Source organism: Peromyscus eremicus, chromosome 7 (assembly GCF_949786415.1).
Source record: "Peromyscus eremicus chromosome 7, PerEre_H2_v1, whole genome shotgun sequence".
NCBI lineage: Eukaryota > Metazoa > Chordata > Mammalia > Rodentia > Cricetidae > Peromyscus > Peromyscus eremicus.
The window spans coordinates 58,097,538-58,124,769 of NC_081422.1; the positions used below are offsets into that span (position 1 = coordinate 58,097,538).

The window sequence follows — 27,232 nt, forward strand, 5'->3', positions numbered from 1 at the left end:
GCAATTATTCCCTTTTTTATTTTTAGTGACAAGAGGGTTTATTAATTCACTCTGCTTCTTGTTATGGTTTATAAATGCAACAAGCTCGTTCTGAATTACTGCAGTGTAACATCAATTTGTTTAAATCTAATTCTGCTACCGTTGCCAAATGATGTTGTGACTGTAATTGTGGCCATATGCATGGGCTTAAAACACAATCATGGCTTGAAATCACCCCACCCCCGCTTGTGGTACTTCTTCTAATCATTTGACATTAACACAATTGCCTCACTTTCCATTACTTTATCATCTCAGAAATGATTGTTCTTTCAACGGGAGCAATTGCTCTGCACACACCGAGTGAAACAGTAGAGGATGAAGCTATGATTTGTGAAGTGTGGTTGCTACCCAACCACGTTAGTGAGAAGCACTGTATAACGTGCGAGTCATAAAGCCGAGGAGTCATCAGAGCATTAAATCCAACCTCATGAATAAATAAAAGGTTCTAAGTTTACATAGCATTATATATTTATTTATTTGGAAAGTGGGACCAAAGAACTGGTATAATTCTCCAGCAACTCATAGCTTGCCAAAAAGAAAAATGTTTTTATGACTCTTTTCTAGGTCATAACAGTTGTAATCAGAGTTATTTGTGCGGCAATTCACAGCGACGTTTTGTTTGGCTATTCTGTTATGCATTCATAATCGTTCTTTTAAAATTCATGTTAACAGTTACATGTTTCAAGCCTTTTAAGAAACCCTTTTTATTTGAAAAAAAATAAATCAAAGTCAAATTTTCACAGATCTTTCAGTGCATTGCACCGTAAGGCCTGACTGGAAGGAGATGCTGTGAGCAGGCAAGAGCAGCATCAGCGCTTGTCTCCCGCCTCCCGCCTCCCGCCTCCCGCCTCCTCCCGCCTCAGTGAGAACCCAGCAATTGCATGGAACAGGGTTGTTCAGCTTTTACTTAGTGCATTTAAGATCCTAAAATCATTAGTGGTTTTGTATTTCGTGCTTTTTTTAGAAATTGATTTTATGTAAAAAGGGTCACAGAAAATAATGTTCTAAAGGCAAGTTCTGTGGTATGATTGTATGGTGTTGCATGTGTGTGTGTTCGTGTATGCATATGGTGTTGCATGTGTGCATGTTCGTGTGTGCGTGTGTGCGTGTGTGTGTGTGTGTGTGTGTGTGTGTGTGTGTGTGTTTAATGCACTAACATCTTCCACTAGCTCCTTATGGTAGGGAAGGAGACACCTTCTCATCAGATGAAAAATACCACCAGCTTCCAGGAACTAATAATGCAAACTGACTATGTATTCATATTTGCTCATCAAAATGCCTGAATTATTTGCAGACTTTTGACAAGCTGTTCAAGTTGCACAGACATAAGGCGGTGTGTGACCTCGGCAGCCAGGCAGCCTCCCGCCCTAAGTGCGAGGAGGTACTCCGAAAGACCAGCCTCGCTGCTGCTTCTCCAGTTACCTGAGTGTCACATGATAGACACATGGCCACAGCTTGGGTAGGTGCTTTTAAAAACATATTTTTAAAATAAAAGGTGAATTCCAGCTGTATTTTACCTCCAGGTGTACTACATGATTGTTTAAAACCAGATAACTGAGTATTTCCCACAAAGAGCTTTCTGAGCAATGCCTCCATTTCGTAAATCCAAACAAAACTATCGCTCTGATAGTGGCATCTGATATCTAGACCAACACAAAATGACAGGTCAACTATTTTGACAGAAAGGCAATAGTTTGATCAAAATCTACACAATGTATGTCCAATTTTAAAGTGGCCTGCTGTTGATTTTTATGGGGTCATTTTCATGAAAAGGATCTTTAATAAATGAGGATGTGTAATTAACACGTCACATGGGGCAGTGAGCTTTCTCAAACTGTCACTGTTCCAATGTCACTGGAACAATACCCATGCTGCTCATTCTACTTGTAAATCTTTAAAAATATAACTAACAGCTAAGATTACATCCTAAAGTTAGGACTGCTTCGAATTCCTTACTTAAGTCTGAGTCTTGGAGTCACAAAGCAAAGCATAATCCCCATGTGTCTCAGTAGACCTCTAGACACTTGCGTCCTCGACAGAAAGTTTGAGTGCTGTGCGGCAGTAGCCCCGGGCTGCAAAGCCGCAGCACTCCACCAGCTAAGCCAATATTAATTCTAGATCGAGGAGGAAAACCAACAACAACAAAAGAGAAATCTGCTGCTGTCTGTAGAGCCAGAGAAGTAATATTTTTACTTCAAGGACTTTGGGGCTCCTGGGAAGCAGATAAAAACCTCTTCACATTATTCATACTGACATTTTAAATAAAGTTCCAACAGGAATAAAAATATCTAACTTTCTGGTTATTTCTTAGGCTAGGAAATATTTCTAGGATAAAGTGCTCTTAATCCAAACCTGTAAGAATAATGTAATGCGAATACAGAGGCCAGAGTGACTGAGTGCCACGGATGATCTAGGCAGTTGAAAAACATAGGAAACGTGGATAATTTAATCTGAGATAATTAAGCAAGTTAGGAATGGTTTGACAAATTTAGTCCTAAAATTAATCTTGTCCTTAGTTCTAATTCCACTAAAATATACATTTAAGAGCTCTGAGAGGAGCCAAAAGTTATAAATGTCTTTTCAAAATACATAGATTTCACCTTAGAAATTGCTGTTAGTATTAGAAATGATGCCAAATAGTTTTCTAGTTAAGACAAAGCCGCTAGATGTTCCAGTAAATCCACAGCACGGGAAGAGGCCAGTCCTCCCTCTGGAGCACCTCAGCCACGAGCCAGCAGCAGTGGGTGCCCGCCGGCTCTCAGGCTGCTGCGTGGGATGCTTTGTCTCCAGCACTTTGCTGCAGAAGGAGATGCTGCCCCACTCGCTTTGGGTTGGGAATTCTTGCTTACGTGTTGCACTGTTACGAGTGCCCCTAGGAAGGATGCTCCGAGATGGTCTCCCTTTGCTTTTTCTAGTGGGAAGCCTGCTGTGCAAACTGTCCTAATTCCTCTACTAAGTCTTCTTGTTGTTAACTTTCCCTCCTTGTTAAATTATGCCACTAGTCATTCAAAAAGTGTCAGTCACAACAAAAAAATCAGAATGAACTACCAATAGATCTTTTAAAATAAGTCTACATTTTTCATAATCCTTACTAATTACAGGCAGAATGAAAGCCACTTCATTTCATTTTTTTAAAATATCCTAAGGACAAAAGAATCAGTCTTACTTAAAAGTCTGCAGTCTATCTTACACCACTACTAAGCGGCCTGAAAGCTTTTTTAGAATTAGGAGCTCGTTAGAGCAGGCTCATCGCTCACCTGTGCCTTTCTCCGGTTGATATATGGCAAACTGATCCCGTAGTTGGCATTTACAGCAGCTCTGTGGTGCATGTTCTCTGGATCCTTCAGGATCTTTACATTCAACTCTATCTTTGGCTAAAACAAAGAAACAATGAAACTTTTATGTAAAATGAACAAAAATGCTTACTAACATGTTATATCCTTCAAGGAATATAAAATTCTTGGAAAATAAGAAGTTTAATGCAATTCTCACTGAAAAAAAAACTAGATCTTTTATTTAGGCTGCTAATCAATCCTTTTTTATTCGGAGAAAAGGAAGATTTTCCTCTGTGTGTTCTATTTGTGCACAGTTACATCCTCAGACGCCATTCATCTACTAAAAAACTAATGCTCCATGTCAGCCAGGATGGACAAAGGACAAGAATCTCTCATCTCAATTTACTCCTGGCTTTCCAGGTCAAGGACTAAGTAAATAAAATCTATACTCCAGACACGCAGGTAGAGGGCTCTCTTGGTCTGTTAATGTGGCCACATTCCTCTAGGGACATTTCAGGTAGCTGTTGGACGTGACACATTTTTACCACACCAAATGTGTCTATTGCCTCTGCAGAGATTTTGCCATCGGTAATTAGCACTTTTGTTAGGCAACGAAAAAGCATCTTCTTCCAATGACCTGTTCTTCATTTTAAAGGATTCCTATCAGAATGGCAGTGGTGGAGGGCATTGGAAGGATGTCACAGACCTAGGTGACCACCCTAGCCTGCACTGCTGGGTGGGACTCAGCAAAGTCGCCTCACTTCTCTGCAAGTCAGCCCTGTTTGCTTGTTAAGGGCAATAGCTGGGTGTGATGCTCTCATGAGGTGCTTCCCTGAGCATCAGCAGTCTGTGACTTCAGGTTAAATTGACAGTTGGCACTTAGGAATCACTTGTGAGATGTTGTATGACTTTGGTCCCACAATAGAATTTACTGACCTGTGCTTTGGTTCACAAAGCTAAGTCAGCTCAGCACTGCCTAGTTCCAAAACATTTGTATCTCCCCAAATGAGGCCTTGCATCCATTAGCAATCACTCTCTAGTCCTGCTACCCCTATCCCAGCAGCCCCTAGGACACTTTCTGTCTCGACTCATGACTAACTCTATTCTGGACGTTTTGTACAAGCAGGAGCACAATATCTGGGCTTTGTGAGTTTTGCTTTTAAAGGAACTTGGAGGTATGAGGAGCAACTAGAAAGTTTGATTTGGGTTCCATCAAATATTTTAGTTCAGAGGGTGATCCGAGGCAAGTGTTAAAATGGTTGCAGCAACCCAACAGACTCCTCCAGAGTCCACGTGTTTCTTCCAGCTCAAGCATTCATAAGAAGACTGAGGTCAACGTGAAGAGGAGCCTACAGAAGGAATGGAGGGCAGGTCTTGTCAGGATGAGCTCGTCCCGAACACACGCTCCGCACTTCCCTTCTGTTTTCAATTGCTCCCGAATAACCAAACCTCCAGATAACTGTCCTCAACTCCCTCCGCATTTAACCCATGGAAACCCATGTCACAAACAAGGCACATCTGTGACTGTCTCCTTTAAGTACATGTGGTAGCAGAAGTGAGGTGGAGCCCGGTTACGGCTGGCTTTCTGTCGGCAGCTAACCCGTACTCCGGCACTCCTCCTCCGGCATGTTCACAGAGAGCCCAGTGCCTTTTTAAAATTGAAATTAATACCTGAACATAATTTTTTCCTTCTTAATTAAACTTTCAGGATAATTTCCATCCTACCAAGGATCAGGAAATTGCTAATATGTATTATATTGACTGGATGTGGTTTCTGTAATTAGGATGCTTTAGGAATGTGGATTGTGGATACAATTGATAGTAATGGCTTCATCTATCATGTCTCAGCTTCATTAGAACTTTTTAATTCTGGGATCACTGGCTCAGTGGACCAGAGAGGCTTTCTTAGCTTTATCAGGCTCCATCAACTTTGTGTGGCTACAGGACAGGCTTGGGGAAGGGATGAGCGGAAGTGCTGTGAGCACCGCATTAGGACTCAGGTGTTCTCTGCCCTACTTTACACCTATGGGCACAGATATTCTGGAACTAAGTCAGACAGAAATGGTAGGTGGGAATACTGACTCTCATGGTGGGCTCCTAGAACAATGCGCCTAAAATCGTTAATGGTCTCATCTTCACCATTTTGGCACCAAAGCATGAGTTTATCAAAACGATAATTCATAGCCTGCACGATTTGATTTCTCTTTTAAAATACTGGATTCTGGGCATGGTGACACGTGCCTATAATCCTAACATTTGGGAGGTGGAGACAGAAAGATTAGAAATTCAAAGCCAGCCTTGGCTACATGAAAACCTGTCTCAAAAATAATAAAATACTATAAAAGCAAATACTGCCAGTGGGATGGCTCAGTGGACACACACTTGCTGCCAAGCCTCACAACTGGAGTTCCATCTCCAGGTCCCACATGTAGGAAAAGAGATCCAGCTCCTGAGTGTTGCCCTCTGACCTCTATACAAGCACATGTGCATGAATGAATGAATGAAGAGTGAATAAATGAATGAATAAAATTTAAACCTAAGTAAAAATATATGTCAGGCTGGGGGTGTAGCTCAGTGGTAGACTACTTGCCTAGCACCTGAGAGGCCCTGGGTTTGATGCCCAGCAATGAAACAAATATTAAAGATGGCGTCACTGAAAGTCATGATCAAATAGATTCAATGCTTAAAGCTGTCTTATACAGTCTCTAGGATGCTTTGCTTATCAGCGTAGGCTGTATTGTCGGATCTAATAATAAGGGTTTAGTTTTCTACGAAAAAACAATTATACATTAAAAAACCAAAAGGAAATGAATCGTTCCATTAAGCAAAAAAGCCACTCTCTGGAAGATGATCTTTCACCGGCAGTAAGAGAAATATCAGAAATAACTTCAGAAAATTTTCTTCAATTGGTCAAGAAAAGGCAGCAATTTCTTTCATCTATTTTGAGTCACTAAACAATCTAAAATTTGCATTCTCTCCTTTTGATAGTAATTACAAGCAGATATATCAAATGTGACTCTCATTTAGACTTTGGTTTGTAAGAACAAAACTTATTATCAGAGCCAATTACTGTTTTACCTACATGGCTGCACAGAAGCGGGGCTCAATTTTCATCTCATCAGTGATTTTGTGGTATTTATTTTATTACTATGCCCACAACGCCATATAAGAAGGAAATGGCTTATGCTATTAAAACTAGGGCTGGAATACAAGAGGCTAAGGTTGCTTCTAGAAGAACTTCTGAATTAAAAACACTAGGCAGCATGTAATGCCAGCTCCCCAGACATGGGTAGACCATAAAACAACACACAGCTATCCGAGCAGTAGCTCCCACACAGAGTAATCAAAATTGAAATGCTTCACAAACAAAGTTGAGAGAAGCTATTTGCCAAGTTACAGTATTATCAGCAGAACACTGCTCTCAACAGTGTCTGCCCCGAGTAATGTCTTCTAAAGTGGATATTGCTTAATGCTGTATTCCCACTGGTAAAAGAGTCTGCCATTTAAATCTAAGAGCCAGAGAAAGGACAAATAGGAAAATAATTCGGTCACCTTCCATTCGTTCTCACAACCATGGTTTTATGTATTGAAAAGAGCAGTAGACGGTGAGTCTCAGTTTGAGCCACATGAGTTGTTAAATTTCTCATCTGTAACATGGGGAATAATATCAGACTTCACAGGGTCATTTGTATGATTCAAATGACTGATATATGTTGAGTATCTCATAAATTATAAAGTGCTATTCAGGGGGAAACTTGAAAAGAGAGCTTACTGGCAGGTGGGGGAAGGAGACTGCAGTGGACTGAAATACTTCAAATATATTAAAACCGTGAGTTCTTACTGGTCATCCTCCAAAATACCTAATGGTAACACCAACAAATTAACTTGGAATTTGGAAAATAAAAAGGAGTTAAGCATTTAGCCTACTTTTCCTTTAAAACTCTATTTCGCCGGGCGGTGGTGGCGCACGCCTTTAATCCCAGCACTCGGGAGGCAGAGCCAGGTGGATCTCTGTGAATTCGAGGCCAGCCTGGACTACCAAGTGAGTCCTAGGAAAGGCGCAAAGCTACACAGAGAAATCCTGTCTCAAAAAAACCAAAAAAAAAAAAACAACTCTATTTCATATTCACCAAAAATGGTCTTCGTAGACGCTAATAAATGCTGAAGGACTGGCAGAATTCTAAAATCACTACAGTCCCGAATGCAGTCGTGCATCCAGGTAGCATTGATGGTTGTTAAGGTCGCTCGTGGTAGACAGCTGTAGTTTTATAAGGGGCAGAGCTTACTTACTAGACTGACTGACTACTGACTAGAGCTGGACTCACAGATCAACCATAGCACCATTAACAGAGTCAAGATACCATAAAACCAGGCGTAGCAGCTCAGGCCTGTAATCTCAGGGTCATCCTTGGCTGCATGGTAGTTTAAGGCTGGCCTGGACTATGGAAGACTGTTCAGAGACAAGGGGGGGCGCAGACTTTGTTCATAGAAGACAGGGATGAGGGGAAGGAGGTGAAGAGTGTCAGAAATCATGATGGCTGTTAAAGCCAGGTGACAGTTAGGTACATTTCATTGTATATTTGTGTCTATTCAAAAATACTTCTTAATAAGTCATTAAAGTTATGGTATAGTTAACACGTTTAATTTATTTTTATCAGCTTTTCATTCTAACATCCTATTCTCAATGGCTTCCCTCCTTGCCTCCCTGTTGGAGAGGAAGGCTCAACAAGCAGAACCCCCCCCCCCCCCAACCCCTCTCCCAGGCTCAGCAGCACCAGCTCTGTGCTGTTTACAAATAGCCGGACTCTAGCCTGATGCCTCAAGTTATCAAAGCTGTAAGGATAACCACTGCATTCCAGATGCGTCTGTCCTTTTTTCTGAGAACAGAAGACTGAGAGCAAATACTTACTCAGCTTACTCTGAGCCAGGAACAAGTAGGTAGGTACTGTCACATCCAACTTCAGCTCCGCTTAAAATGGAGAGAGGAAACACTCAACAGCTGCCTACCTTCCAGCGAGGGTAACTGGACAAGAGACTGCTAAGCCTTATGACCTGCCAGCGGGGAGGCTGATTTGCCGCTGACCCCAGGTCTCCGTCCATCACTGGGATGGACAATAAAGAGAGGCTTCCTCAGGAATGTCGGTCTAGGATAGTCTTTCTTAGGAGATGGTAATGACATTAAGACCTGAGTGGAGAAACTCAGTCAGTCATGCAAGTATCTGGGATTCCCCGAGGAGAGAGAAACTAACTAGTGAGCAGAGACAGCTGCGGAGGCCAAGGCCCCTGGAAGCTGACCTTCACGACCGGGAGGAGCACACTTCTTCCACTGCGGCTGGAAGGAAGAGGAAGAGGCGCTCATCTGCTCCCCTCCCTTCAATGACTGTGACAGTAAGGAGGAAAGAGAACAAGCTGGAGCACTGGTGGGGGATGTGCAAGGGATTTCAGTAGCGAAAAGTGAGAGCATCACTGTGCCGAGTTTAGTGTCACTTGAAACCCAGAGGCCATAAGATTGAAGTCAGGGCAGTCCCCACCACTATGAGATGTGCCCCGGTCACAGACAGCAGAGTCGGGAGATGGACTAGGATTCTGTGAGCGCGTGATTATAGCGCTGCGCCACTGACTCTGATGTTAAGCTGGGGGGGGGGGGGCAGCCTTTTGGGTCCCTTGTCCCTTGTCATGCGCCAGAGTAGATGACTGCTGGAATTCTTTAGTCCCACAGGGAAGCCACCAGGGACCTTCCCTCTCCCGCTATACTATCCCCAGAGGCTGCCGCCATGCTTGTCACCTGCACAAAGCTGGCTGCCATGGTTTCTAATGCCATGCTTGTTTCTAGAAAAAGGAAAAGGGAAACAGGAACAGCAAAGCGATGTGGCATCTCTGACTGTCCCCTTCATCACAAAGATGAGCAGATGACTCCACTAGACTACTGCTCAGTCCTCCTGAGGTGAAGTGGGTCCCACCACTACACTGCACTGCAGGGAAGGCAGAGAAATGGATGATCTTAGCCATGATGGGGTGCACATGCCATGGTAAGGAGCACAAGGAGCCCTATCGGTGATGGGCATGGGGACACACACTGTGTAGAAAAGAGTCTGCCCTAACTGTGGAGTCTAACTAGCTGAGCAGGAAAGGAATAAAAAAGCAGTAAGACGTGAGGTCACATGGTCAGTGGTTGCAGGTCCTCATAGCGGCAAGAGTTGCTAGAAGCAGCTTGGGATGCTCTGAGGTGATGCTCTTCCTGGTTCTGACACAGCCTGGACCCCAAGTTCAGGGCAGGTTTCCCACACTGCTATACAGGCCCTGCCCCACTGTTTGCTGAATGCCTGTCTCAGGACTGTGGGTTCCCACAGCTCACAGCGCATAGCAGCACTGAGCCCAAAACACCTGAGGTGAAGAGTAGCTCATGGGTGAGGAAAGGCAAGGCAAGGTTTTGTGTTTGCGTTCTTACAATCTGCCACAGTGACACAATTATTAGTTTACAGGGTATTATGCCAAGGGTGACATTCTGTGCAACTTTTTAAAACTTTTAATTACATTTATTTATTTATTTAGGGGTTACAGAGGTGTGGTGAGTGTCAGGGGACCACTTTGAAGAAGTCAGTTTCCTCCTAGGATGTGGGGGCAGGTGATCCAACTTAAGTCATCAGGCTTGGTGGCTAGGGTCTTAACTTGCTGAGGCATCTCATCAGCCCCCAAATATTTGTAACACTCCAACTTTTATTTTTTTAACAAAGTCCTAGTATGTCACTCAAGTTGGCCTTGAGCTCATTATACACACACACACACACACACACACACACACACACACACACACACACTCCTGGCATCCTGTGCTGGATAACAGTATGTGCTGTTTATGTTTACACAAAGAACTCAGCCTCGGCTGGCTAATAGTGTAGAACCTACAGCATCTTCATGGCCTTTCAGAACAGAGGGACCCAACTTCGGTCCAGTGTTTACAGCACACAGGCTGCTGCTCACTCCATGGTCCCCTTGCTATGAATTCTTTTAGCTGTTGGTGGCCAGAGAATAGTGGCTCTCCTGGCAAGCTGGCTAACACGGCATTTGAAATTGGGGTGCCACTTTCCAGATGTTAGTTAACTACAGCACACCCTACAATAAAATCTGGGCAGCAGGCCGGCAAGATGGTACAACCAGGAAAGACGCTGCTGTCAAGAAGCCGAGTTCAGTCTCCAGGATGCACACCCTGGGAAAAGAGAATGGACTCTGTCTCTCAGCCATCCCAACCTCCACATATGCGCCCCGGCACGTGTGCTCCCAAACTCCACACAAACAAGAAAGTGATTGTAAAAATAAGTCTTGGTAGTAGTTCATACTTCTGGAAAAATTATATAAATAAAATATGCAATTAGTTGAATCTTCTCATGGAAATACCATTAATGGTATAGGCTTACAGGCCTATTTCTGAGACCCAGTAGACAACCCCAGTTCAGTAGGAATCATGTGCCATCAGTTAGAACTCAGCTGCACTGTAGCTATAAACCTCTTCAAAGAGTGTGTAGTACATATGCACACCAACTAAACTGTGACAAATGACAGTAAAAGCACGTGTCTGGCAGTCTCCCAAAGTAGTACATAATTCTAATGCGACTCAAAGTGAAGTCAGTATTACTGTAACGAACCAGAAAGTGAGACCAAGAAACACCCCCGACCACTGCATGTTCAATTTCTGATCCGCTTTTGGTCATTATTCAGAAACCTTTTACAATTGCCAAATTCTCTGTGACCCCTACATTTCAAAACACGGCCTACAGTTGAACTGGCCAATGAGCTGGTATTTTCAAGTTGTTTGGGTCTTGTTTTACTTTCCTTGTCTACCCCAACTAGAATGTGAGCTTCGTGAGGGCAGAGAGATGGAGTGGCTCATGCCTCAGGCTCCTGGGAGGCTGGTAGGGACGAATCCCAAAAACCATCGTGAACACCTGCGTCTGCTCAGTGCTCACCGTGTACAGCACTGCTGGGAACATGCTGGGAACACGCTGGGAACACGCTGGGAACACGCTGGGAACATGCTGGGAACACGCTGGGAACACGCTGGGAACACGGAACCTGTGACCCTTGCAGTGCCCTACAAGATGTGCGCTGTCCTCACCCACATCTTGCATGTAAGGAGCCAGGCCACAGAGACAGCAATTGACCAGCCAAAGTGTAACTAGCAAGTGATAGGACCAGGGTACAAGTTCAAACCATGCAGTGCCTCCCTTCAGAGCCTGCTCCAGGTTCCAAACTTTCTACACACGGGTGACAGCCACAAACTGAAGTGTCCCTGCTTTGGAAGTGAAATAAATGCAACAGGAAAACCTCCCCACCCCGGCTTTGGTAAAGAGCCTGGGACACCATCTGAGGACTCACGGGGGCAATCTGAGTGTGAACTGGGATGTACTATATTCACAAGCACTGTTGACTGTATTAGGTGTGATAATGGTATTGCAAGTGGGAAAAAGCTCATTTTAAAAATGCATGCTAAAAGCATTAAGAGGTGAAATGTCATTAGGTCTGTACTTTAAAACGCTCCAGTAAAAATAGATGAAGTAAAAATGGTAAAGGTTAACAACTGTAAGATGTAAGCGGAGAAGGTGGCCATTCATATACTGCTCTGTTGCTATGCTATCCACGACTTGCACTGTTTTGGGGTTGACCTGACCAGGGCAATGGGGGGCATGAAAACATGACAGACCCTCTACAGAAGAGTGGGACCATGCGGGCTGGGTGCTCTGCGCCAGATGCATCACCAGGCACCCGGAAACAGCATGTTTGCCGTATCCCTCTGAATCTGAATGGAAGAGGCCGGTTCGTTGTGGTCGCTGGAAGCCTTTATTTTCTCCATCACTCTACACATTACTCAGCCTCTCGGACCAAGTACAGACAAGCATTCTGATCTGACCACAGTGTCCAGCTTGCTTCATACTCTGCTTAATCAGACTGGAGCATATTTATTTCTCTTTCTACTGCTGCCCTGCCATGTGCCCAGTCTTTCATGAATGCAGGCTCCTCTGCCTGGGAACTCATTCCACACACTCCTCGCAACAGAGTGACAGACACACACAAGGGCCTCCGAGGCATCTGATAAAGAAATTGATGTACAATCCTCTGCTTCTCAAACGGGTACACTGGCAGTTATGCGTAGAGTGGTATGACCATAATAAACATCAGACATAATCCTGGGGCTCTGGTCTTATTGAGACCTCTCGGGGCAAAATTCACTAGTTGTATATTGAAACAAAAATGAACACATAACGAACAGCAATGAAGTTCTTCTTTTCTTATATACTTTGGGTTTGTTTTAAGACAGGGTCTCATGTAACTCAGGTAGCCTCCAACTGGCTACACTAACTCAGGCTAGTTGATCCCCTTGCCTCCAACCCCCAAAACAGGCTTGTGGAGTCACACCTGGCTGGTTTTGCTGTCTTCACTGTTTGTCTGGTTAGAGTTTACTCCAAATTTCTTTATGGAGCCCAAGGTGGCTTCAAACTCCCCGGCTCCAGTGTTCTTCTGGCCAGCCTCCCAAGGAACTGAGACCACAGGGGTGTGACACCAGAATGAGTTTAGAGATAAACAAACAAACAACAAAAATAACCACCAAAGATAGCTCTTACAGGCTTTAAGCTCTTCAAACTCAACCCTGGAACCTACAAGGTCACATTCTTTTGCTGTTATGGCTATTCAACAGGAAAAATTCAGAAATATACCATATTGCAGGTTAAACTGTTTATCCTAAAGTTCCTTATTTTTGAAATTGCATATATTTTGAGAATAATTATGTGGACATACTTTGATACAGCATCTGTGAGCAAATAACATCTTTTATTTTTAACAATTCAAAATGTACTGCTTTACCTGGGCCTGAAGGTACTCAGTTAAAATACCAGCACTGGGGGAGCCAAGATACAGTGAGAGAGAGGCTAGCCTGGGTTACATAGAGAGACTCTGTCCAAAATCATCACCATCATCCAGTAAAAATTTAAAAATCCACACTCAGTCCAAATCGTATTTACCTGCTTATGTCCATGTACTGGATGGCCAGGTGGTGGTGGTGGCGGTGGTGGTGGCGGCGGCGGCGGCGGCGGCGGCGGCGGCGGCGGCGCACGCCTTTAGTCCCAGCACTCAGGAGGCAGAGCCAGGTGGATATCTGTGAGTTCGAGGCCAGCCTGGTCTACAGAGCAAGATCCAGGAAAGGCACCAAAGCTACACAGAGAAACCCTGTCTCAAAAAAAAAAAAAAAAAAAAAAAAAAAAAAAAAAAAAAGCCATGTACTGGATGTATTATTGCAAACAAAACTGTCTGGAGGAATGCATAGGCCAGGCAGTTTGGTGGAGAAGAGGGATGAGGTGGTTGTTAGCTTTGCCTCAGCATCTTTGTGTTATATTTTTCATTTGATACTGTTGTAGTAAGCATGCATTGTTGGTAAATTATGTATGGCTGATAAATTCAGAGACAATTCAAGTGAGTATTCTAATAAGCAAGTCTGGAGACTGTTGATTTTATCTGCAGTGTCCAGTGTAATGGCTCATTTTCATTGTCAACTTGACTGCTTTTAGAATCACCATGGAAACACACCTGTCTCTGAGGGTGTTTCTAGATGTCTGAATGAAAGGGGGCAGACGATCCTGACTGAGGTGGCACCATCCCACAGGCTGGGATCTCGGACAGAATACAGAGGAGAAAGCCAGTGAGCAGCAGCATTCAGCTCTCAGCTTCCTGACTGCAGACACGTGACCTCACACTCGGGCTGCCATGCCTTCCTGCCAAGATGGACTGTGCCTTCACATGGTGAGACAAATGACGCCTTCCTTCTTTACATTGCTTTTGTTTGGTGTTTTGTTACAGCAACAGGAAAAGTCACTAATGCATCTGTAATTCTGAAAGTAAGATTTCAGATTCCAGCCGGGCGGTGGTGGCGCACGCCTTTAATCCCAGCACTTGGGAGGCAGCCAGACAGATCTCTGTGAGTTTGAGGCTAGCCTGGTCTACAGAGCGAGATCCAAGACAAGTGCAAAGTTACACAGAGAAACCCTGTCTCAAAAAAACTAAAAAAAAAAAAAAAAGAGAGAGAGAGAGAGAGGAAAAAAAAGATTTCAGAATGTAATTTTACTCACTAATATTTTATCACTTCTATATTTTTTCAAGAGGAATCCTTCAAAAAAGGTGAGAATACTCCTATAATTTTTAAATTGTCAATTTTTTTGTAAAACTTAAGATTTTCATATATTAAAAAGCTTAAGAAATAATTCTTAGTTGTGATCCTTAATTACAGTTGAGCAACTCCTAATTGTCACCTAAGCCTTTTGGCAAGAATTAGAATTCCAAAAACAGCTATTCACTTTGGGGGCAGACAGTATGAAAAGGAAACTGGGCGTGGCCTGGTTTAAAATGTTGAAAGTCAGTGATCAACAGTTGGAATCACCTGGCTGGATTTTATACCTACTTAAAAGTACAGGCCTTTATGCTGGAGGAGGAGGAGCCTGCTTTCCCTGCACTTGACAGTGCAGAATCAGAGCTGTCCTTTGGGTCCGCAGAAACACTTTAAAAAAAAGTAGAATCTCTCCATGTAGTCCTGGCTGTCTTGTAACTCTCTATGTAGATCAGGCTGGCCCTGAACTCAGAAATCCATCTGCCTTGGACCTTGGTATTGAGATTAAAGGCATGCTTCATTAGTCAGGGCAGACACACATTTTAAAGCAGATGTCACCTGGGATGTCCAGGGAGTCAGGCCTGGAGAGGAAGTCAAGTCAGGGTGGGAAAGGTCCATGCGCCTCTGTAACAGAGCTCCCCTAGTCCAGAGAACACAGTGCCGCTCCCGTTAGCACAAACTTCCTTGTTTCATATTCAGGTTCACTTACTAGGGCTCAAAACTCTTGCAGAAAAAATAAATTTCTGACCAACGTTTAACTTTCTTATGGAATAATAACAACAACTATACATTTTACAGTGATCCTAATCTCAGATACTTTCATTGTTTTTATAGGTCGGAGGCCTCCAGTCTCTAGTCTTGTGAACCAACTGTGGCCCTTTCTAGGTTTCTTAGCAGAAAACACACACACACACACACACACACACCTCAAACAACAACAACAACAACAAAAACCTAGAAACTGAATAGAAGCAGCAGCTACTGAACAGCTGGCAGCCAGAAGTGTGAGCACCCTTACTGCAGCACACTGCCGTCAGGGTTTGTCATTGTCTGCTGGTCTACTCATGGTTTGTCACCTCTGACCCAACTAGAAGTTCTGTGGCAGCCGAGACCAGATCTGTCTTCCTCATCCCGACATGTCCACACCAATCCTTGGCAAGCATCCACAGTGTCTGGGCCTAACGTAGCAAGAGCCATGACAGAGGCCCGAGTGGGCTGCCCTGTGAGTGCAGAAGAGCCCGAAGGGAGGCTTAACTTGGGCATGAGCACACCTTTGGTGGTCTCTGTGGTGGTTTCATTTGCTCATTCAAAAAGTATTTATTGAGAGTCCTCTGGCATGGCATAGCCATGGACAGGCTGGCACAGATTCTCCACTCATTGAGCTTGAATCTAAAAGAACGACAAACCTTAAAAAAAAAAAAAAAAAAAAAAAAAAAAAAAAAAAAAAAAAAAAAAAAAGCCATGCAGTTCCCTAGCCAATTACATCTGTGCAAGTGTGATCAAGGAGAAATGCAAGGGAATGTAAGCACCGAAAAAGGGTTTCCTCCCCATGACGGCTACGTAACTGTGAGTATACTAAAACTCTAGCCAACTAAGCACTGTAAAGTAGTGAGTTTTATGACATGGGCATTTGAATTCAAAAAGGCTGTCATAAAAAGAATACCACAGTGAGTATGAGCACACTTTGTGGTCCTACATTTCTAGGTTCAGAATCCCGACTCAGACACTCATAAGCTGTGTGCTCCTGGACAACATATCTCTTACCCTGTACCTTGATCCCTTTCCAAAGAAACTGAAGATACTGGCAATGCCCACTTCTAGGATTGTCCTGAACATTAAACATGTTTGTATTTCCACAGTAATGATAATTTGGTCCCCAAGGGAGATGACCTATGATTACTTTGGGATAGTCAATACAAACTGCATGTTCCTATCCCTCCCCAAAGCACATGTTTTACCCTGGTGTGATACTATTAGGAGGCAAGGCCTTTGTTCAGTGAGTGGATTATAAGGGTGGACCCCTCAGGAACGGAGTTAGTGCCAAACTGGGAAATGGGCCTCATCACATACCTGCTCTGCCTTTTGACTGGGCCTTGTAGCATTAGTAACTGCAAAAGGCAGACTTCTTTTATGTCAGTCTGTGGTATTCTGTTGGAGAGGGCTGAACCAACTAACACAAAGAGGGAATTAGAACCAAACTGAAAAAACACTCTGTGGAGGCAAAGTCAGAGACCTCATGAACTCTTTAAAGATCTATACTCCTACACCAGGCTGGAGAGATGGCTCAGAGGTTAAGAGCACTGGCTGCTCTTCCAGAGGTCCTGAGTTCAGTTTCTGGCAACCACATGGTGGCTCACAACCATCTATAATGAGATCTGGTGCCCTCTTCTGGCAGGCAGGGAGACATGCAGACAGAACACTGTATACATAATAAATAAATAAATAAATAAATAAATAAATAAATAAATAAATAAATCTTTTTTTTAATCTATACTCCACCAAACTGAAAAATCTTAAAAAAATGAATTTCTAAATGCATACAAACTACCTAAGTCAAGGAAAGTAAATAATTTAAATAGACCCATAATACCCAGTTAGATAGAAGCAAAATCTCCCAACTGAAAAAAGCCCAGGGCCAGATAAATTCAGTGCAGAATTCTACCAGACCTTCATAAAACTTACACCAATGCTCTTCAAACTATTTTGCAAAATAGAAAAGGAAGGAACATCACCAGATCTCTTCTACCAAAACAGTATTACACTGATACCAAAGCCAACCAGAGATTCAAGGATGGTTTAATATTCATGAGTCAATAAACACAATCCACCACATAAATAGATGAAAAGACAGAAAAAAAATCATCTCATTGGATGCAGAAAAGGCCTTGGAGAAAATCCACCATCCCTTCATGGTAAAAGTCCTGGAGAGAATAGAGATATGGACAACATATCTCAACATAATAAAGGCAATTTACAGCAAGCCCATAGCCACCATCATGTTAAATGGAGAGAAACTCCGAGCACTTCCACTAAAGTATGAACAAGACAAGATGTCTCCTTTTTCCATTCCTACTCAACAGACAACCAGTGGGGATCAAGGCAACAAACAGGAAAGGAAGAAGCCAAAGCATCTTTATCTGCAGATCACATGGTGGCTCCCTAAGACTCTTGAGACTGCACCAGGAAGTTCCTACTGCTGGTAAACATGCTCAGCAGAGTAGCAGGAAACATTCCTTCTGAACTCGGTTTGGAAAAAAACAGTGTGCTTTGATTGACTTTACTTCTAAAGAAAGTTCTTTTGCTAAGAAATTAACTGTGCTATAGTTACATCCAAAACAACAGTAACATCAAATTATAGAAACAGACCAAAATGTACATTATATTATCTAATTTAAAACACAATGTAAATATTTACTCTTTTTAAAAGTTTAGCAAATTTCTCACAGAGCCTGAAGTAGCAAGCACAGGGCCCACATGGGTCTGCACCAGGTCCTCAGGTATGTATTATAGCTTTTAGCTTAGTATTTTTATGAGACTCCTGACTATGAGACCGAGTGGGTCTCTGACTCTTGTGCCTGCTCTTGGGACTCTTTTCCTCCTGTTGGGTTGCCATGTCCAACTTTGATATGATGGTTTTTGCTTTATCTTATTATATTTTATTTTGTCGTGTTTTAAAATAAAATTGGGTAATAGGCAGGCCTGTAAGGCATTTTCTTAATTAGTGATTGATATCAGGGGGAGGGCCCAGCCCATTGTGGGTGGGTGCTATCCCTGAGCTGGTGGTCCTAGGTTCTATAAGAAAGCAGACTGAGCAAGCCATGAGGAGCAAGCCAGTAAGCATCACCCTCCATGGCCTCTGCATCAGCTCCTGCCTCCAAGTTCCTGCCCTGTTTTAGTTCCTGTCCTGACTTCCTTTGATGATGAACACTGATATGGTAGTGTAAGCTAAATAAACCCTTCCCCACCACCATCACCAAATACTAGAAATGCCACCTTAGAAACAATTTTGCAGTTTTATTGGGATATAATTTATGTATCAGCAGGCTCCCTTTCTGAATGTGTGCATTCAGTGGTATTTAGTGCATTTATGGACTTGTAAACCCTTACCACTGTGTAACTCTGGAACATTTTCATTCTCCCTGAAGAAACCTCACACCCTGGCCTCCCTCCCCCACCCCCAATCCTCCACCCCACCCCCGCCAGTCCCATAGGCTCCTACCTTTGCTTTTGTAAGGCCATGTGAAAGTGAACCATGCTGCTTTTGAGGTTGCCAAAGTTTATCCTCAGACTCCAAGGGGAAAATAAAGGCTTTCTGGTCAACTACAGTTGGAATCATCCTAAGTAAACAGAAAGGGGGTTTAAAATTTTCTGCAGCTCCAAAAGCCTCTCAAACCATAATGTAAAACAATGCTTCCTACTTAGGATTGTGCTCTATAAGAAATACATTTTGGATGACTCCGGCCGGCTAGAGCGATCTTTGGCAGTGCGGTCACTATAATCCACAGCGATTTGATTAAGCACAAGGATTTTCAAGTCTGATAAAGACCTAAAGCACTAATGTAAAGTGCCAGCTCTGGCTCTGCTTACAACTAACAACTGACAGTTATTAGACATAAAGCATATCTTGGTAGAGAAAAAAGTAGTGCTGTATTTTGTTTACTAAAATCAAATGATAGGACAGCCAAGGGTAAATATATTCTTTAAATCTCTGCAGTCTTAATAGTTGCAAAGATTAATAGCAGAGCTAGTGAAAGGCTTTCCTTACTAAACAGTGGATTGTTCCTGAGCGATGTAAAATTGTAAGAATGAGTATATATGTCTCATATTATACTTAATTGTTTTCATATAAATGCAGGTTCAAGTTCCATAACATGACCAAATAATCAAAATGAATAAAATCCAGCCACCAATATAACTTAATCTCTTGGTTTTACTATGATGCCCACTTTTGTACAATTATCATTAAAGAGCAACTTAGACTTCTGGATATTCCTCTAACGTGTTAAAGATGTTAAACATGGTCACCTCTATCCCTACAATGAGCAAAATGCAAACAAAATATCACTTCCTGTGATCACTGTGGCAAAAGGCTTCCCTGAAAAAGCATGATGGTAGGATTCAAAGACAGACAACTCAGAGGGTACAGGAGCCAGGGACTAGAGTGGCTGTAGCCATGTGGAGGGCATTGCAGCTCCGCTTGACAGATTGCTGGAGGTTCATTGCAGAGATACTCATAAATTAAAAGTCCGGGTTTTACTTCCAGATCCACATCATATTCTCACTATGGGGACCGGAGAAAAGCCCTCCACCTGTGTTCAGCTAGAAAAAGGGGATATACCCACTCTGAAATACTCCTGGGGTTCTGCTGTCTGTTCATTTGTATTGAAAGACAGCTCTCAAGGAAAAGTATTTTACCAAAGATTTAGTCTGACTGAAGAATTGTAGATAGCCCATAGAGATTCTAGTCTGTCTAGCCTTCTTGTCTTACTGAAGGTAGAAGCAGGAAGTGCTGAGGGAAACCTGTGCTCAGGGACACAAACCCACCTGAAAGACCTGCCCTTAGGAATGTTGACTACTTCCCACACACCTCACAGGGGCAGCCATGGAACCCCTGTGCAATAGAATGCACATGAAGGAACTGCAGGGTGCAGGCTCTGAAACTTGTGAGGAAACTCAGAGACAACAGTGGAGACAGAAAGGTGCAGGAGGAAAGGGACTATGCAGAGCTCTGTGGTCACAGCAGATGGTAAACACCGCTATTCCTGGTCAGATGACCCCTACCAGTAAAGGTCTATGTAGCCCATTCCCAATACACTTCATGTCCAACAAACATACTGAGGTATGCTAAAGGCAAGAAAAATAGTTTGGAGTGACATATTAAAATCCAGAAACTGATTTAGTGGTAATGGATATTTCGGCATTATCCAACCCAGAATATAAAGTAGCTAGGGTTAACATGCTAAGGACTTAGTGGAAAAGGGAGACAGCATATGAGAATAGATGGATAAGTGTGTCTCCTAACAACCTGAGATGGAATCAAAACAGAAGGCTACACCATACACAATGTAAGCAATAAATAATGCCTTTGCTAGGCTTATCAGTACAAAAAAGGGGCAAATTCGCCCAAGTGCAGAGGTAGAAAAGGATGACAAAACATAGCAGAATATCCAAGAACTGAGAGACACCTAGAAATGATACAGCATCCACACAGTGAGAATACTGGAAAAGACAAAGGAACAGAAGAATAAGTAATGATGGCTGAGAATTTTCTGAAATTCACGACAGATCCAGAAATCTCAGAAATACAGCCTGGATAAATATCAAACATTATAGCTAGGCATATCAAAATTCAAATGACATGAAATCAAAGAAATCAAAACTCTTGCAAGAGAGAAAGAACACCTTACCATGAGGGAGGAACTAGAATCTGAATTGAAAGGCACTTCTTTTCACAAAGGCAAGCAAGAAAAGGTAGACTAAGATCTTCAAAACATGGAAAAACACATATCAACCTGGAATTCCAATCTAGCAAAACCATGTCCCAAATAAATAAAGGCATCCACACACAAACCAAAGCTCAGTCAACTTGTCTGAGATCTGTCTCAAACCAATGTCCAAAGGAGATCTCTGAAAGAAGGAAAGTGGTGTGCCGGACAGAGGCTAGCTCCCCAAGGCAGAGAGGACCCGGCGCTCTCCACCACGATCCTTCCATCCCACAGCCTCAGCTGGCTTCAGCTTCTTTCTCCCTCTCAGTTAAGTTGGTTTTGTGTGTGATGAACACAGCTTCGTGTTGGACTTAGTGGAGAGTACGGAAACAGACCCCCCCCCAGAGTGAGCTCTTGGTGGATTGTTGTAAATGGTATTTATGATATGACACTAATATCATTTATTAGACATCCGGGTGCCCCTCATGTATCAACACATGCACCCCTCTCTCTGTCTTTTACACACACACACACACACACACACACACACATACACACACACACACACACACACACACACACACACACACACACTGGGGTGGGTGCAGGGACCAGGAACAGACTGAGACCTAAAGGTAGCCATCTGCTCTAGTGCTGAGATTTGTGTCCTGCACAGGACAGCCCGGAACAGGCTGGACCCAAGGTGCTTTGCTCCTGAGTGAAGCAAGCCTTCCTCATCTGCACTCCCTGTTGAGAGAAACCGCTTTTCTGTCTGCTGGTCTTCACTGCTACTCATTTGTTTTCTTGTTTACTGCCCCCTCAAATACGGGCACAATCGAGGGTCAAGTGAAGGCTCCTGACAGTGCTGGTCCAGATGGCAGTCACTCTGCTAGTGTCAACGAGTGGCACGTGGCCATTAAGAATGGTGCGAGCAGGAAGCCATCAGCCAGCAACAGGAGCACAAGCGCCACATTTCCACACAGCACCACTGCCAGCGTGGGGGTCAGAATGAATCCGACCGAACAGTTCCGACCGCTCGGATTAAAATGGCTACTTTTGATAATGTCCTCACCACTAGACGACTGGCTGGAAAGCCTTGAGCTCACCAGTGCCAATGAGTACTCTGTGTACCTACTGGCTGTTTGTACTATCCACCACCACATTTTCCCCTTGAGTAGCAGCAACTAGTGTTGCTTACAAGGAAAGCCGCATTTGTGAAAAGCAAGCTATGGCGTAAGAGGAAGGTACCAGATGACAGGCATTTGATCTAGACTTGAATGTGGGCCTCGCCACTGGCCACCTCTAGGACTTAAGTCTCAGTTTCTTCATGGGGAAAGTAACAACCTCATGGATTTAAACACAGGGAAAATATCAATTTCTTATGCTTAAAGAAAGTCCTTAGGGCCAGGCGGTGGTGGCACACACCTTTAATCCCAGCACTCAGGAGGCAGAGGCAGGCAGATCTCTGTGAGTTTGAGGCTGCCTGGTCTACAGAGCGAGTTCTAGGACAGCCAGGGCTCTTACTCGGAGAAACCCTGTCTTGAAAAACAAAAACAAAAACAAACAAACAAACAAAAAAACGAAAAGAAAAGAAGAAAAGAGAAAATCCTTGGGACTGGGGAAATGTCTCAGTGGGTAAAGGTGTTTGATGCACAAGCGTTAGGCCCGGAGTTCAAATCCCCAGTGCCCACATAAAGAGCCAGCCATGGCTCTGCACCTCTAACCTCAGCGCTGTTGGGGCCAGAGACAGGAAGGTCATGAGGCTCTCTGGCTGCCTGCCTCACTCCAGGTTTAGTGAGACTCTCGAGGGATCATGGCAGAGGGACAGAGAGGGACACGAGGGAGCATGGCAGAGGGACAGAGAGGGACACCGCAAGTCCTCTTCTGGCCTCCGTACATATACACGTGCACACATTACACATGTGCACACATTACACACGTGCATACGTTACACATACACCTACAGCCCTACACACACATGAAGAAGCCACTGCAGGAGGTCGTTTAAACTGCCAAGGGTTGTGAAAACACTGACAGTGGTGGAGATCATGGTGACGAGAGGGGACAATCGTGGTGACCGGAGGGGACGATCGTGGTGAACTTTCTAAACCACTTTTACGGGTGCTCAGTTCAGAGTGAACTCTTCCCACGCTCTGGCGTCTCTAGCAGAGGAAAGCCTCTCGGTCTGGGCAGTGCTGACCCTTACTCGGGGGCTCACAGCAGCCGTGCTTTTCTGGCACAGGAGCTGCAGAGGCCCACGGTGCTTGCTGCTCGCCTCCCTGTCAGAGGACATCGGCAGTCTTACAGTTTGAGAGATACTGGATTTCCTGCCGACCTGACCACCAGGTCCCAGTGCTGGTTCAGCCCAGTGCAGGAGGCTGACTCTAACCTTTGATAGCCACAGGGAACAAGATATTTAGGACTAGGCTCTTGATCATGCAGAGGCTGGCCCTCCATGCCACCAAATGAGTGCTGATCACGGGTGCATGTTCGGAACAGCGGGTTCTGGCACGGCAGCACCTCTGACTGGGAGTCAGTAACAGAAAATCACAAACCTGTTTGAGAACCATGACCAGGAGATAGGTGTGTACAAGGTGTGTACAAGAAGGCAGCAGGATTATATTTACATAAGAAACAAATTAGGGATTACTTTGTACAACTGTCCCAGTTTGCCTTCCTATTGCTCTGACAAACACCATGACCGAAAGGAACTTGGGAGGGAGGGGTTTATTTCAGGTAACAGTCCATCACAGCGGAAAGTCAGGACGGGAACCTGGGGATGGGAACGGAAAGTGGAGACTTTTCTCAGAACACTGCACACTGGCCAGCATCCACCTTGCTCAGACAGTTTTCTCATAAAACCTGGGACCACCTGCTCAGGGGTGGCCACCACCCTTGGTGGGCCAGGCCCTCCCACACCAACCAACAATTGAGACAGTTCCCCACAGACATGGCCATGGGCCAGTCTGATCCTGTCAGTGTCTCAATGGAGACTCCCTCTTCTGAAGCAATTCCAGGTTGGGTCAGGTTGACAGTGAAAACCAAGCAGCACAACTCTACTTGACATCCTTGTGACTGACATCTTCTCTGCTCTCAGGTGGATAATCACGGCTTGTCCTGCACTTCACCCAAGAGACTCTCATGAACAGACTTGGGTTCAGAGTCTGGTGTGGTCTGTGGAAAATGATACATAGAGCAGGTTGCACAGCCCAGAAGTCCCTGAAGAACCACTCTGAGTATTTTTCTAGTGTTTTGACTTTGATCCATCTCATGCTGCATCCCACTTTTCACCATACTCTGACAGTGGGGTCCGAGAAATGCTCTTACCACCTCCTCCAGACTTGTGGGGATCCTAGAAACCTGGCAGGCCTCCTACCTTCCTGAGAGGAAGACCATGATTATACAATTGTATAGAACAGGAAAGAGAATACCCAAGGACCATGTGTGGATGCCAACTCCATGCCCTGGTCCAGGTCCTCTTCCACTCTTCTAGACCCTAGCAAGGGGAAAGGACAGGGCTGGCAAGATAGGAGGTCCAGATAAGAGGTGTCTCCCCAGAAATGTTGTTTGATTCCATTTGCTACTCGTTAGTTCTTTTCAGTCCTCAGACAACTCCCAACCCTTTCATCTAATGAGACGAGAGGCCAAGAGACAACTCAGGGCAGGAGAGCTGACCTATTAGATTAGTTCACTGGTGACAGACGCCTTCTCTGAGGACTTTTAGCCATGCTCTCGGCTCTGAGGCTCTTACCAGAAGTTAGTATGTTTCTTTGAAGCTTTGACGCACACTGACTCCACCTACTCCTGCCCTGCCCATCATCTGCATTGGCCTCCAGCTGTGGTTCCTCTTTTGATTTCAAACCAAGACTCAATATCCTCAGTGGGGAGTAAATCTATATATTTTCTTCTCCAAGAACCAGTCTTTATTTTTCCCTATAGATTCTTTGTTTTCAAAGAATAAGTGGATCGGACAATCTGCCAGTTATAATTTAACCTTTTTGCAAGTGACAGTCCGAAACTTAAAAATTAAGACTATAAAATGAGGGCTGGAAGGATGGCTCAGTGGGTAAAGGTACTTTGTCACCAGGTCTGAGAACCTAAATTTGATTCTCACACTTTCCATAGAGAAAGGCAAGAACAGACTCCTTCAAGTTGTCCTTTGACTTCCACATATATGGTGTGGCACATGTGTACACACACGTGCACATACACACACATCACTCAAATAAATAAATGTTTCTTAAACATATTTTTTAAAAAAGATTATAAATGGCCAAAAACTAGGGTTTTATCAGTATGAGCTGGCATGTTTTATCTCATTGAATTGTTTAATTCATGTAAAGAGCTTTTATTTTTTTAATTTTATTTAGATTTAACAGGATTTCTTTTAAGAATTTAAATATACTGAAAACATTGCAAATTACACTCTCTTTCAATAGCATTAGATAAGAAGACTGGGTTTTCTGAGAGTTCCTGCAGACTTCTGTGATCACAGTTCCATGTGATCTCGTGCAATTCACTCAGTCTTAGGTCTGCGTCTATAAAATGGGGATAATGACTTACCCCTGTGACTGTGGGGCTGATTTCAGGCAACGCACATCAAAGTGCTTTGTAAAGCTTTTCATGTAACTGCACATGTGTGTGCCTGGTGCTGGCCCTACCGTTTCCAAGGCCTGTTCAAAGTCAGCATGAGGCCTTGTCTATTCACTTAACCTTAGCTTCTCATCTCAACCCCTGGGCCTTCAAACCCAGTGTCTCTTGCTTCCTCTCTCCCAAACCCAGTCTCTTCTGCATTAAGAAGCTCTTAATTCTGTGGTGATATATTGTATATCCTAATAAAATTTACCTGAAGGTCAGAGGACAGAACGAGCCACTAGATTAAACATAGAAGCCGGGCAGTGGTGGCACACACCTTTAATCCCAGCACTTGGGAATCACACGCCTTTAATCCCATCACTAGGAAGGAAGTGATATGGCTGGGCGGAGAAAGGTATATGAGGCAGGAGACAGGAACTGGAGCCCCTTTGGGCTAGAGGCCTTTCGGCTGACCCTTTTCAGCTGAAGCTTTTTCGGCTGAGAACTCAGAGGCATTAAGTGAGAGGACTCGTGGAGTTGGCGAGGTGAGACGTGGCAGTGTTTTGTTCCTTTGTCTCTCCGATTTTTCAGCATTTACCCCAACATCTGGCTCCAGGATTTTTATTAGAAGACCCTTAAGAATTGGTGTTACCAAGTTCAGCTTCAGCTGGTAGGGAGGTTCAGGCTGGACACAGCAAACATGGGAACCCACTGCACAGCCCTGGCTGGGATGCTGTCGACTTCAGTTACTGTAAGTGTTGAGCACTCCTGGTCACCTGGTAGCAGCAGTGTTCGTCAGCTTGTTTTCTATAACGCCTAAAGAGAAGAATTCCTGGGCCGGAGAGATGGCTCAGAGGTTGAGAGCACTGACTGCTTTTCCAGCTCAATTCCTGGTTCAATTCCCAGCACCCACATGGCAGCTAACAACTGTCTATAACCAAGATCTGACACCCTCACACAGACATACATGCAGGCAAAACAGAAATGCACATAAAATGAAAATAAATAAATAAATTACTTGTTATAAAAGTGGAGAGGAATTACTACACTTATGGCCGGGGTTTTGACTTAGCATCTCAGAGGTTTCCAGGCAGACTACAGAGGGTGACAAAAGGTGGAGGAGCTCTCCTTTGTACAGATTGGACTCATCACAAATTCACAAAATCAAGATTCCAGATAAAATGTTTCAGCCTAGAAAAATATGAAAAATATTATGGGGAGCTCCAGAACCCTGTAACTGCACATTGTTATGAGAATCAGAAGTACAAAAAGGTGTCTGTATTGGGGGAAAGATACAAGAAGATGTTCAGACTAGAAGAATCCACCCTTCAAATTCCCAAGAACACCCTTCCAGTGAATGAGAACTGAAAGTGGATAAACACTTGACACACATCCAGCCTCCGAAACAGCCACAAGGACTCCCACAGAAGAGAGCACATCCACCACCCACCTCAAGAGCACTGGGAACCTGAGAGTGTGGGAGCAGCTGAAGCCCCCGGAGCAGAGGGCTGAGTCCTGAAACCACACTGCTTCCGATTACAAGATGCCATTATTGAAAAGAAGCTGCTTTAGGTAAAATGAATTTTAAATCCAGTTGTTTTCACTAACAAAAAATAAGGAAGAGGAGGGAGAAGAGGAGGAGGAGGAGGAGGAGGAGGAGGAGGAGGAGAAGGAGGAGGAGGAGGAGAAGCTCCAAGGTTAAAACAGAACCTGCCCCTTTCCCACCATTTCCCTTTGCCAACATTTTAGATGCACACAACCCCTCT

General features: G+C 44.0%; 1 protein-coding gene and 1 pseudogene across 14 annotated transcripts in view; one reads left to right on the plus strand and one right to left on the minus strand.

Moving 5' to 3' along the window:
* The window catches only part of Iqch (IQ motif containing H), a 184,647-nt gene that overhangs the window by 146,281 nt on the left and 11,134 nt on the right, over positions 1-27,232 (minus strand). For 13 of the 14 annotated variants that reach the window (XM_059268070.1, XM_059268080.1, XM_059268076.1 and 10 more), the window contains exons 4-5: positions 18,686-18,803; positions 3,297-3,413 (exon numbers count right to left, since the gene is read on the minus strand). In XM_059268070.1, the coding sequence (XP_059124053.1) occupies positions 3,297-3,413; positions 18,686-18,803 (235 nt within the window). Of the gene's footprint in view, positions 1-3,296; positions 3,414-18,685; positions 18,804-27,232 lie in introns of those variants that run through there. The other variant, XM_059268081.1, reaches the window with a different exon arrangement.
* Positions 21,900-26,985, plus strand: LOC131914589 (large ribosomal subunit protein uL30m-like; annotated as a pseudogene).